General features: G+C 33.2%; 1 protein-coding gene across 1 annotated transcript in view; it reads right to left on the bottom strand.

Moving 5' to 3' along the window:
- Positions 1 to 3920: 3920 nt before the first annotated feature.
- The window catches only part of LOC100455062 (putative ankyrin repeat domain-containing protein 20A2), a 45350-nt gene continuing 36334 nt past the window's right edge, over positions 3921 to 12936 (bottom strand). The window contains 6 exon segments of the mRNA XM_003777404.4: positions 3921 to 4716; positions 4718 to 4759; positions 4761 to 4885; positions 6018 to 6198; positions 7579 to 7742; positions 11680 to 11750. Coding sequence (XP_003777452.3) covers positions 3921 to 4716; positions 4718 to 4759; positions 4761 to 4885; positions 6018 to 6198; positions 7579 to 7742; positions 11680 to 11750 — 1379 coding nt within the window.

Raw genomic sequence — 12936 nt, 5'->3', positions numbered from 1 at the left:
GCTAGGATTACTGGCATGAGCCACCTCCCCCAACCAGGTGTTTAACTGGGGACTAACATGAAACACTTAGTACGTGGAACATAGTGAGCTACATAAAATATTTGCTATTAGCATAATAATTTTATTGTATATCTTAACAAAATTGTATATGTTAGGTAGGTGGCATGCCAATGGAAGTAGTCTCCTATAGCTGCGCTGAATCGTTCTTCTCACCACCGAGAGTTGCAGCAAATGGGGGGCATATAATTTATAACTTACTTTTCTCTCTGTATGACTCAATAGGCAATGACTATGTATACACTGCAATGAAATAGCACCTCCTGGATTGAACAGTACATAACTGACATGACCAGCAGAGACAGGCTAAAGACACTGAGCTGAAAACTCTGGACTCGAGGCTCCTGAATCAGTTCCCTCTGAGCAACTGTTGCTGTGTTGCTGCCTTCACAAGCACTCTGCTGAACACTCAGATTGAGGGACTGCACTAGGGTGCATCAGACAAGCTGCAGCCAGAACTGCTCAGCTGACAAACTGGTAGCAGTCCAGAAACACAATTCTGGCTGCATAGTGAAAAAAGGCCAATTTAGATTCTTTTTCATAGTGAGAAAAACATAAACTTGTGATTGAACGATTCTCCTCTATTAGACTAATTGGTTTAGATTTGGTATTTAATTGCTAAAAATACATTTAGAATATAAACCTTACTGTGTCAAGGTCTCGAAGAAATAATTGGTATGGTATAAAGTATTTAATTGTATGCTAAAAACTTCTAAGCTAAAATATTTTCAATGTATGCAAGGATAGGTGGCATACATATTATATATTATTCCCCCATTAAGCAAATTTATGAGACAAAATTATCTTCCATAAAAAAATAAAAGCCATGTAAAATTAAAGACTAAGTTTTTCTGCACAGACTAGACAACAATTGCTAACACATAAGGTCAGTGAGAGTCAGAACAGTCAGAGAAAGCTTCATGAAAACAAAAAAATTGTCTGCCAGGTCTGAATGAATGAGGCTAGATGAACAGAAACTGAGAAGGCAGAAAGGATAGCATGAGCAAGACAAGTGCTGAAATCTGCCCAATTAACTCTGAGGATAAAGTCCAATGGCAAGGAAATAAAAACGCGTGTCCACATGATAACCTGTAAGTGAATGTTTGCAGCAGCATTTTTCATAATAGCTAAAAAGTGGAAACTAACCTAGAGGTCCATCAACTGATGAATGAATGGAAAACCAGTATAGCCATGGAATAGAATATCATTTAACTATAAGAAGAAGTAAACTGCCAATGTGTGCTAAAACACGCATGAATTCTGAAAACATTAAGCTAAGTGAAAAAGCCAGTCATAAAGGACTACATATTGTATAACTCTACGTATATGAAATATGCAGAACAGGCAAACCTATGGAGACAAAAGTAGATGGTGGTTGGCCTACAACAGGGGTAGGTGGAGGGACATGGAAGAAGGTTGCAGTCATGCCTAGGAGATGTGGGGTCACTTTTCAGGGTGATGAAAATGCTGTGAATATACTAACAGATACTGAGTTGCACATTTTAAATGGTTGAACTGTCTGATACATGAATTATGTCTCAGTGAAACTGTTTTTAAAATCCAATGGCAGGATCGAGACAATTTTCTCAGCTCTCAATTTTTGATGTACATACTATATCAGATCTAAATATTTCTACACTTTTATAGTATATTTTAAATAAAAGGTAAATAAAGAAAATGCCTAACTTTTCAAATAGTTTGTAAATTAACATAAAACATGTACATTTCAAAGAATAGTATAATGGCCTTCCTGTACAAGTTAACCTAGAATCTGTGAAATAAATAGACACAGATTCTGTGTCCTTTCACAAAAGTGAAGAAATAAAACAATTTTCTGGAACATTCCATTAAACACTCTCCTCTGATTTAATCTGGCCTGCCTCATCATAGCAATACAAAAATTACTTGAAAATATGTTTAACAGGAAAAAAGTCAATTTTCTCTGAGGAATGATGTATAATTATCAACTTTTCCAAGGGTACACATTGTAAGAGAAAAGGTATGCAATTGTTTTTCAAAATGGTAGAACAAAAGTCACAATATAAAAAAAAGTACATTATAAAGATAGTAAAATGGAAATAATTAATTATAATGAAAATACAAAATCAAGCTTCTGCCAAAATTAGTATCCTAAAACATGTTATATAATTCAACCAGCTACAGAATAACTGTCGACATGTTAAATTCCATACATACTTGACTTTCCACTTGAAATAATTTCTTCTCTGAGGCCTGTGTCTCATCCAAATTAATGTGACATGATATACCTTCCAGTGGAGACTCTAACATAGTTAATTTTTTAAGAGAATCAGCCACTTCTTCTTGAAGTTGTCTCAAAACCACCTGATAAAATATTTTTGTTACTGATTTTATAAATTGCCTCATTATTAAATTATGTTAATAATATTTAACTCTAACATGCCTACTTTGAAAATTATCACCACACACATCAATTCACCGTCTTTTCATCACATGTACACACTTTTATTTATTACTGAATTCAGTGAGGGATGCAGAATGTGTTATCCTCCTTCCAAATTGGTATTCTCTTACTTAACACAACAGATTCATCCCACCATTCAATCATCTTAGAAGCTCAACTCAACCTCAAAGTTCCTAACATATTCAATCAACTGTTCAAATCCTTCCAACAGATTCCTGTCTCAGAATAAAAGTAAAATTCCAATGGCCTTTGAGGCCCTAGGTAAACAGGCCTGTACCTCCCTCTCTGACTTCAAGCTCCTACAACTCCCTCCTGTAATTACTCCATTCCCACTGTACATGAAGCTTGCCACCCCTCTTTAGTCTGAAAATGGGGATCTAATGCCTAACTCATAAATCACAGGCAGCTACAGTATCTTTGTATTGGGCAAAGTTATATTCAAATGACAGTCATTGAGCCTTGAAATAAAAATTATGAGCTAATTATTAATAAAAATATTCAAAGTAAATTATTAATACCAGTGGGAAGACTAAATCAAATATGGTTTTGCCGAAATTTACCACATTTACCCTAAATTATAATTTTATAACAAATAGGTGCCTTTAAAACATTACGTGGTCATAAAAATATGTAATTTGAGACTGACACATTTTCAGATTTAAGTTATATTAATATGAATAATAAAGCTATACCAACTAAAATATATAAAAAGCTACTTAAAGCAAGATATTACAAGACACAGCAATACACTTCAGTTCATCTGGGAAATCTAGAATTAAGTGTCGAAGCAAATCACTTAATTAAATTTTAATTTGAAAATACTCATTTCAGGTGTAAACATTTCCATTTATACCTTCATCATGGTCTTAACATGTGGCAACATAAAGACATTCAAATTATTATTTCAGCAGTACAGGACTATCTACCTTAAAACATGACTCTGTGTCTAATAAAATTTCATAGGTGACACAATGTCTTTTCTCAAAGTAAATCATCTCTCAGCTCTACCTTTTATTTCCTGGAAACAGGTATGTTTCTAAGCTGATATAGTAAACACATTTTTCCTTTTTTTTTTTTTTTTTTTACTAAAAAGCTTTGTTGAAATATAATTTACATACTATAGAATGTATCTGTTTTGACGTGAAGTTAAAAGATTTCTAGTAAATTTACTGAGTTGTGCAGCCATCTCTACAATCCAACTTTAGAGCATTTCCATCACTGCAAGATCCCTCATGCCCATTAGCAGTCACTACCAGCTTCCAGCCCCAGCCCTTCACAAACATTAATCTACTTTTTGTTCCTATACATTTATCTTTTCTGGATGTTTCATGTAAATGGAATTATACACTATGGTAAACACACTTTTTATCTATTGATTTTTATATTCAACTAGGTTCAACATGTATCCAGAACCAAATGTTTAAATTTTCTTTCTAGAAGTTTGAAAATATTTATCTTCCTTGATACTTACTACTCTTTCTTTTTTCTTTTTCTCATATTGAAAGAGACTTTCTTTTAAATGATTATATTCATTCATTAGCTTCTTATTTTTCTCTTCTAGCAGGAGGTCTTTCCTTCCACTCTCAATAAAGACTCTTTGGATATTAATTACTATCTCTTCATGATGCTCTTTCTGATGAACATCCTCTAGTTGCTGTTCAAGTCGCAGATTTTCACGTTGGAGTTGACATGTCCTCTTTTCTACATAGTTCCACTTTCCAGTGGATTTACTCACTTCAGCTTCTGCATTTTGATACATCTCTTTCATTTCCTTTATTTGCTGCTGTGTTTGGCTTAGGTTGTTTTGTACAGTTTCTAAAGCCAGTGACTTTTTTCTGAGAGTATCTCTTGTCTTCCGGAACTTATCTTTTAAGGTATTGAATTTAATTTGCATTTTAGAAAGTTGTTCAGTAAGAAACTCATTCTCATCTTTTACTTCGGAAATATCAGAACTGATTTTTACTTGTTCAGAAACATCTTGTGTTCTCTCTAAAGCAAGTTTTAGGTTTCTTTCTGTTTTCACACTTTCATTGTGTTTACTTATAGCAGCAGCCAGTCTAGACTGATAAGGTTCAATGTCAGCTTCCAGTCTTTCCTTGCTTTCTTTTTCCTTCATCAGTTTGGAATTGAGCCTTGCATTCTCAGCTTTGAGATCATTAAGCTCTTGTTGATACTGGAATGCTGTTTTTGTTAACATTTCCTCATTGAGTTTCACACTCAAGTTCAGCATTTATTTCTCTAACAATTTTAATGTACTTATTTATTTTCTTTTTCCAGGTTGTCATTTTTCATTGTGCATATTTCCTGTCTGAGTATAGCAATATCTGTCTTCAAAATGCAATCTTCATCCATCAGATCTTTCATTTCTTCATGATTATGAAAATCCTAAATAAAACAAAAGAAAGTTTTAGCTAGCACTCAATAAAATAACATACCATGATTACCTCTGAAGTTAATGAATAACCTGCACATCCATATACTAAAAAGGTTACTGTAAGTGGATGTCCAACTGGAGAAAAAGTTAAAGCAAAACTTTGAACCTTATAGAGCATAAATTTCAAAAAGTTCAGAAATGTGTTTAAAGTCAATGAATTTATAAAAGTAAACACACACACACACGCACACATGCACACACGCACACCAGAGAATTTTTAAGAATATCAGAATTGGAAAAGCCTTTCCCTGAATTATAACAAACCCAAAAGCATAAATTAAAGCATTAACAAATTTGACTAAATTAAAATATACAAAAAAATTGCATTTACACTTTGATATCTAAGCCATACACCACCCTATAGTAAGAACCTTAGTTCACACGTATTTGGACAAATAAAATTTCCCAAAGTTATTATAGTTCTGTTTCACTGATAATATTCTATTGTAGTTTGACTCTTTTAACACTTTTATTGTCAGTTATAAGAATTACATTTACTAAATCATAAATCTAGACATTATACTAGTCACTCCTATATACATTCATTGATGAACCCATCTAGTTATCACAATTTTGAGAAAGAAAGGTTAAAAATATAAGCAAGCTACAGGATTTTCCCCAGGACTTCTGACTCTACTTCTAGGTCTGCAACAGATCACAGTTACTTCTGTGGTGCAAATATATCAATACGAAAGAAAACTTTTATTTCAAAACCCCAATAGTAAATAAGATAAAATTTATAGAGCTCTTCTCAGAATATCATGAGATTATTTGTGATTGCAATAATTTGTTTCTTCTTTGTAATATTAGGTACAGTAATCAATATGAAATAGAGGAAAGTAAAAGGAACAATTTTACTGGGAACAAAATTTTCTATTTGGATGCCAAGATTTATAATAAATATTAATAATTGTACCTATAAGTGTCATCATTCATTTTTAAAAATGAGATAACATTTCTGGTTTGTTTTAGACCTAAATAATATATATTAAATCAAGTGGATATTATAAGTAACATACAGTTTAAAATACAGAGTTTAAAATAAAGTTTAAAATATAGAATTTTTACCAAAGATTGATTTACCTGATTTGGAGTATTTCTTGCAGTCTTCGGTTTCATCTCTAGTGATTGAACAGTTGGCTCAAGTTGTTTTGCTTCAACTTCTTTCTTATATTGTTTCTCTTTCCTTTCTAATTCTTCTCTATTTTTTTTGTACAGCATATTAACATTTGTTTTTTCTTCATTTTCTTGTTTTAAGGTGCATCTGCAGATAAAGACATTTATCTTAAAATTCATTTTGTTAAAAAATAAAAAGTTCATCTTGTGATCTACCTCTGCATATGTTGTTTATTATCCTAATAAAATTTCTACGTTCTATATTATTTTTCCTTTGTAGTTTTCAGATATTTAATTTCTCACTTCAACATCTTCAAAGAATGCATATACTTGAAAAGTAGTGAGGAAAGAATATTCTGCTAAAGTTTCTGTTTCTAGTCACTCTAGTATGTATTATAAAAAAGGATACTGGAGATTATTCAGTAAAGTTACAAGTTCAAAATTACCTTTTTGAATCACACTGTCATAATTACTCCCTAATTTAAAAAGATCATTTAAAATTAACTAATTTTTTAAAGTTACTATTTATTGACAAGTGTGTAAGTTCACCAGAAATAAATTTCAATCTTTATGAAATATTGCAGGTATCTCTCCAAATGATTGACAGTGTAAGATGGCACCTTCAGATGTCTCTCAAACTATATCTGCAGATGACTGTAACCCAAAACTAGGTTAAAGAGTCTAACTTCTCCACACTTTTTACATTTCTTTCTTAATACTTTCAATTCACCTTGTTATGACATATATTTTATAGTTATTGGCCTATTTTTCAATATGTGTAATATATAATTAATGCCCTTAATAAGTATGTGTATGTTTACACAAGTTATATTTTAATGTGAAATCTAGTCCCAGAAGTGAAGTTGGTGAGTTAAAGGGATGTCAGGTTATTTGAAATTTTGACACACAGCACTAAGTTACCCTTCAGAAATAATTTACCAATTTCATATACCAACAGTGTATGAGAATGTATTTTTCCTCACATTTGCCAACACTAATAATTACTTTATAAACATCAGCATGACTTTAAAAAATATATCTTATTTTATGTTAATTTGCATTTTTCTGATTACCAGGCAGGGCTAAATATCCCTGGTAAAAGTATAAAACTTGTTAATCATAAGAAATATTAGTCCAATTTTGAATTAGTTTATAGCACAACGACAAGTATCTGCTGTTAAATACTGCTATAGGCAGCCAGGTACGGTGGCTCACTCCTGTAAACCCAGCACTTTGGGAGGCTGAGGTGGGCAGAACATCTGAGGTCAGGAGTTCGAGACCAGCCTGGCTAACATGGTGAAACCCCATGTCTACTAAAAATACAAAAAATTAGCCGGGCATGGTGGCACATGCCTGTATTCCCAGCTACTATGGAGGCTGAGGCAGGAGAATCACTTCAACCCGGGAGGCAGAGGTTGCAGTGAGCCAAGATCATACCATTCCACTCCAGCTTGGGCAACAAGAGAGAAACTCCATCTCAAAAAAACAAAACAAAACAAACAAAACAAAAACACTGCTATAGGCTTACCTATCATGCTCTTCCTTCAGCTTCTTGGGAAATTGCTGAGGATATGTTTTCCCAATCTTTCTTTATTGGGTTAATCTGTCAGCAGCAGCAGCAGATGTGCTATCACATATATTTTCTGATAGTTGTATTTTTTCACTTTTGTTTGTATTGTTTCCTTCTTTGACCTTTAATAAAAGTAATATTAATAATAATTATTGTTTTATTCAATAAAAATAACTTTTTTCCTGATTTTTTCACTTGATTCAGGTTAACTGTCACCATTTTAATCATAAAAATATTTTGTGCTTAATTTAATTTTATCATTATACCTAATTATTATAATTATAAGATATTCTTATCATCACATCATTGAAATTTTTGTAAAGTCTGCTCATTTCTGTTTGAGTGAATAGAAGAATTTTCCAAAATTTCAAAAAGGGCTCTTCTCTATTTTGTGTTTTATTCCCACCCACTCTGCTATCTGATATAAATGTTTATGCTATCTAACTGGCAGAAACAGAGAAATAAAAAGACACAGGCATAACATATGTCTTCTGTCTTTACCACCTGGATTTTACATGAAATAGCCAGATAAAGAGGATGTGACCTTGTAGGGCTTCAGGAACAGAAAAGAAGCTTTCCCTTTTCTGCACTAAGCTGTTCTTTTTCCCACTGCTTTTTATCTCTCTTTTGTTTTCTTTGAATCCTGGGATATCAAAAAGGTAAAGGTGCTCCCTGAACTACGGGAACAAAAGTTTGCCACAACACAAGAAGCAGAGTGAAACTGCTGAGTTTCTAGTGTAGAATTCTGGAAAATGAGATGCTTCCCAGATTTCACATTCAATTACCACAAAAGTTTATAGGTGGAAAACATATGGTACAGTTATCTACTTTAGCCCCATTATCCGCTGATAATGGGAGTCAAACAAACCAAGACATATTAAATGTTTCATCCAAAGTTCCTAAGGTGGAATGAAATGAAATGAAATGCCCTAGCATTTCATGGCACCAAATAACATGATACAATTCCATATTGCTGAATTACATAAATTACCAGATAAATTTATCAAATTATTCAGATATATTAAAAGTCCAACTTAAGCAAAGCAATTTAATGCCTCAGAGGGTAGAAAAAAGCCTCATCTGCTTTACTTTGGAAGAAGTAAATTTCTAGATTTTTGTCTATCTTTAGAACACAATGTACAGAACTCAACTTTCTACTAAAGAGTCAAATGCTAAATTTCTGGCTGAGAAGTTATGCCTCTTATATGATAAAAAATCATACATGTCAAAACTTACCATACTTTATTAAACAACATAATATAAAGGTCTGATTCAACAGAAATATTGGAGAGTGGGAATTTTTAAAAATATGTGGAAGTATGTAATTGTTTTCAAAAATATTTGAAATAACCATGTTGGGACTGTAAGTTTAAACAGTTTGAGCTAAGCAGATAAACTTGCATGCATGAAAACACATTAAACAGACTCCTTTGGCTGGGAATATTCACTGCAACTCTCAAGGTTAGATGTGTTTTTGTGGCTCTTCTCAGTCATTGCTTCCCACCCATTGTATTTTCATTCTATCATTAAATACATATAATTCATCTCTAAATGAATACAGAAAAAAGAATCTAGAATCTAGAGCTTGTTTCTTTAGCAATTTCTTTAAGTTGATCTGGTTCAGAAGGTCACATGGTATATGGCTGAATTAGTTTCCCAGCCCATATGCCACTTGGAAGACTGAGAGTGAGACTTAGGTTGATTAATGAACAAACATTATGAGAACATTCTCCAGAACTGTTATTTAGATAGCAGAACTCATCTACTTTGACACATAATTACACATTTAGAAAACCCCACTGTAACTGTACACATGAGATTTTCTTGAATAGAAAATTAGACTGAATCAAATAATTGATAAAGAGAAAAAAGAGAAGCAGTGAGTGAACCTCTGTCTTTTTGAAGTTGAACTGTCTCTTTCTTCAAAGCCAGGAACTCTAGTTGTAACATGCCTACCTCATTCTTAAACCTTGGAATATCTTGCTGTAAATCTTCTAGCTATACTTTTTATGTCCTCTCACTATGTGGTAGAGAATAACTCACATTTTCTAATTGAAGATTCACGCTTTGGTAGTTATCACCACTGGGATTGTCAAATAGTGGCTTCTGAACAAGCACTGTATTGGTTTTCTGTTTTTATAAGTATCTGTAACAGCAGATTTACTGTGGCTTTCTATCTGAATCATATGCTTCATTTCTTTGGGGTGGGTAAACCACAAATCAAAAACACTTTCAGGATCTCTAGACTGAGGCCAATGCCTAATGTCTAATTTCCAGTCAGTGGTATTTGGGTTTATATTTTTTGCCATTTGCATGTCAAACTCTTAATCTCTTTCATTTCAATCATAATTGCCAGGTTCCTTAATTTTTTGGTTTCTTTATCATTACAAAAATTTTCTTCATCTGTGTTAGAAACAAGCTATGTGTCTGGTTTGTTTTCATTTTTATAGTCTGATTTATTCTCATTTAAATGAAGCTTAGAAGATGACTGGTAAGTGTATTTCAGGGACCCGGAGTGTGAATGGAATGAAAAGACATTTGACATGGGCTTCCTCTGTTCAGGCGCTGCCTGGAATGCCACAGAGTTAGACCCTCCCGATGCATCTTCCTCCTCACAATCAGGGACATGATTCATCAGATTAGAGGGCACTCCCTTTAAGTTCGTCCCTTTTTAGAGTTACTATGTAGGAGCTCTTCCTCAGGGCAAGCAGTAATTTTGGAGTTTTCAAAACTTTCACCAATATTCAGCTTGAGCTTCCTTGTAATGAATTTTAAAGGAAGTCCTGAATATACAGGTATATTCCCTTTATCACAATTCTTACCCAGTTCTGGTTCTTGAGACATTTTTTATCCCACAGGTGCAAAAGTGGAAAACTAATTTGCTTGTTTGGTTTCTCAGATGTCTTTTCTGTCAGAGTGCATGTTTTAAAATTAGCTTTAATCAAGTATAAACAAAGAAATATTAGAAAATAATTAAAATTTAACTGTGAAACAATCTATGTGTTGCTACTCTTAAATTATGGGATTGTAACTAAAAAGTGAAAAATAATTTGCCATGGCTTAACATAGGACAGAAACATGAACCGGCAAGCTGAACTCTCAGTGTTTGTTTGGACTAAACTTAATTCATTATGTGTTAAATCTACCAGAAATGAAATCAAAGATGATATGTAGAATTATAAAAGCTTCCTCTGTTAAAAAGATTTTACCTCAGCATACCAGAAAGAGTGAGCCCCTACAGTGCATTTATATTTCTGAAGATTAACTAGAGACTAGGCAAACACTAAATTATTAAGAGCCAAACTGAACACCAATCAGAAAGAGAAGCAAAATTTTAAATGCTAATTCAAATGACGTAGTATGATAGTATTATGTATCTAGATAGATTTTCTGCTTATCTCCACTTATATATTTAAATCCCACTAGTGATAGTGGATGGATTTTTTAAATTTTAGTAACATTTACTATTTATTTATGTTGAAATAAATTTATTGTTTGTACCCTGACACCAACGGTCCCATTCTGCAAGGGAGGATTCTCTTAATAGGCAACTGGGTTGACTTTTACGACCCCATTCACTCCCTGAACACAGACACAGAAGTCAACTGGCGACCACAAAACAGAATAAATCTTTAAACTCGGCACTGGTGACCAGCAATATAAAACTGCCACATTTGAACCACTGGCAATGATGACTCCTTTAACATTAGTTTAACTCAGTGACCATCATTGTTAAATTGTTCATAATTTCTATTCCTTAGTAATATGACTCAATATTTCATGTTACCTCCTGTATTATGAGTAAGGTTATAAAAATAAAAGGGCAAGATAATTCTGGAAATTTCTTGCCTCAATTCCAAGGGTAAAGACAGCTATGAGTTACTACAGATGGTAGGAATATCTTAAGTTTCATAACTGGTTCAAATGTTTTAAAAATTAAATATTATGATCTATTGGATTCTAAAGGTATAGTCTAAAAGGTCATGTCATTTGGACTACACTTTGTTACTAAAGCAAAAAAAACCCAATATTAAACAAGAAACTTAAATTTTTATATACCTGTGGTTGCTTCTTTTCACTTCTTTCAAGCCTTTCTTGCTCTTCCTCTGAAGCCACTCGTAAGGCTTGTTTTGTTGACAAATTCGTAGGTTTAGTTCAAATGAACTAAGAACAGTTAGATAAATACTATAATCTTTATAAAAATAGAGAATAACATTTCTTTGTATTTTATATTTTGAGAGTTTAAATGAAGCTGAATGTTTACTGAAATATTTACTTATTTAAGAAATTCTTCTAATTATCCAAAACTTCAACAAACCACTTGGGGAGACACTAGATATCACCAGGTTCAAGCCATACACAATCTCAGAGTCACTCACAAATTGTTCCACCCAACATAAATAAACAAAACTGTTTGAAAAAAAACCAAAATTTTAAAATACAGTCAAAATATACAATGTAATACTTTACTATACTTCATAACACTATCTTTTTAACAACATACTAATTGAGTTGGCAGTTACTAATAATTTACAAAATTATTGTTGTTTATACTTTAATTAGTATGCACCCCGTTTTTCACATCGCAAATGTTCTACTATTCTGAAAAATTTATTTTCATCTTTTAAGACTCAGAATGTAGGCTGGGCACAATAGCTCACATCTGTAATCCCAGTACTTTGGAAGGCCAAAATGGGAGAATTGCTCGAGGCCAAGAGTTTAAGACCAGCCTGGGAACCATAGCTAAACCTTGACTCTACAAAAAATTAGACGGGCATGGTGATATGTGCCGGTAGTCCCAGCTACTCAAGAAGTTTAGGTGAGAAGATCCCTTGAGCCCAGGAGTTTGAGGTTGCAGTGAGTCTCGATCACGCCATTGCACTCCACCCTGGGTGACAGAGTAAGAACTTGTCTCCAACAGAAAAAGAAAAAAAAAAGGCTCAGAATGCTATGTGAAGTCTTCCTTGATTCTAGCTATCTTTCTCCACATACACAGGTGTCTGCTTCTTGGGGCTCCCTTAGTACTTTGTCAATTTTTCTAGTGTCACTTTACCACCTGAACCACACATGATGTCTTTACATGTCGATCCCCTTTGCTGCTAGATTGTAGAAGAAAATCTTTTGAATCATCTTTGTATAAACAGTCTTAACTTAGCTAAATAATTAGTTATTGAGTTCCTGCTAAGTGTTAAGCACTGAAGTATAAGGAAGGAAAATAAAAGCTGTCAGGGATGGCTTTCCTAAAGATCATGCATGAGCTGAGACTTAGAGAGTAAGGTTAGCCATATTAAGGGAGGCAGAGGGCAGAAAAGGGTA

The sequence above is a fragment of the Pongo abelii genome, chromosome 13, assembly GCF_028885655.2.
Source record: "Pongo abelii isolate AG06213 chromosome 13, NHGRI_mPonAbe1-v2.0_pri, whole genome shotgun sequence".
Taxonomy (NCBI): Eukaryota; Metazoa; Chordata; class Mammalia; order Primates; family Hominidae; genus Pongo; species Pongo abelii.
This window is presented reverse-complemented; position numbering and strand designations above follow the sequence as displayed.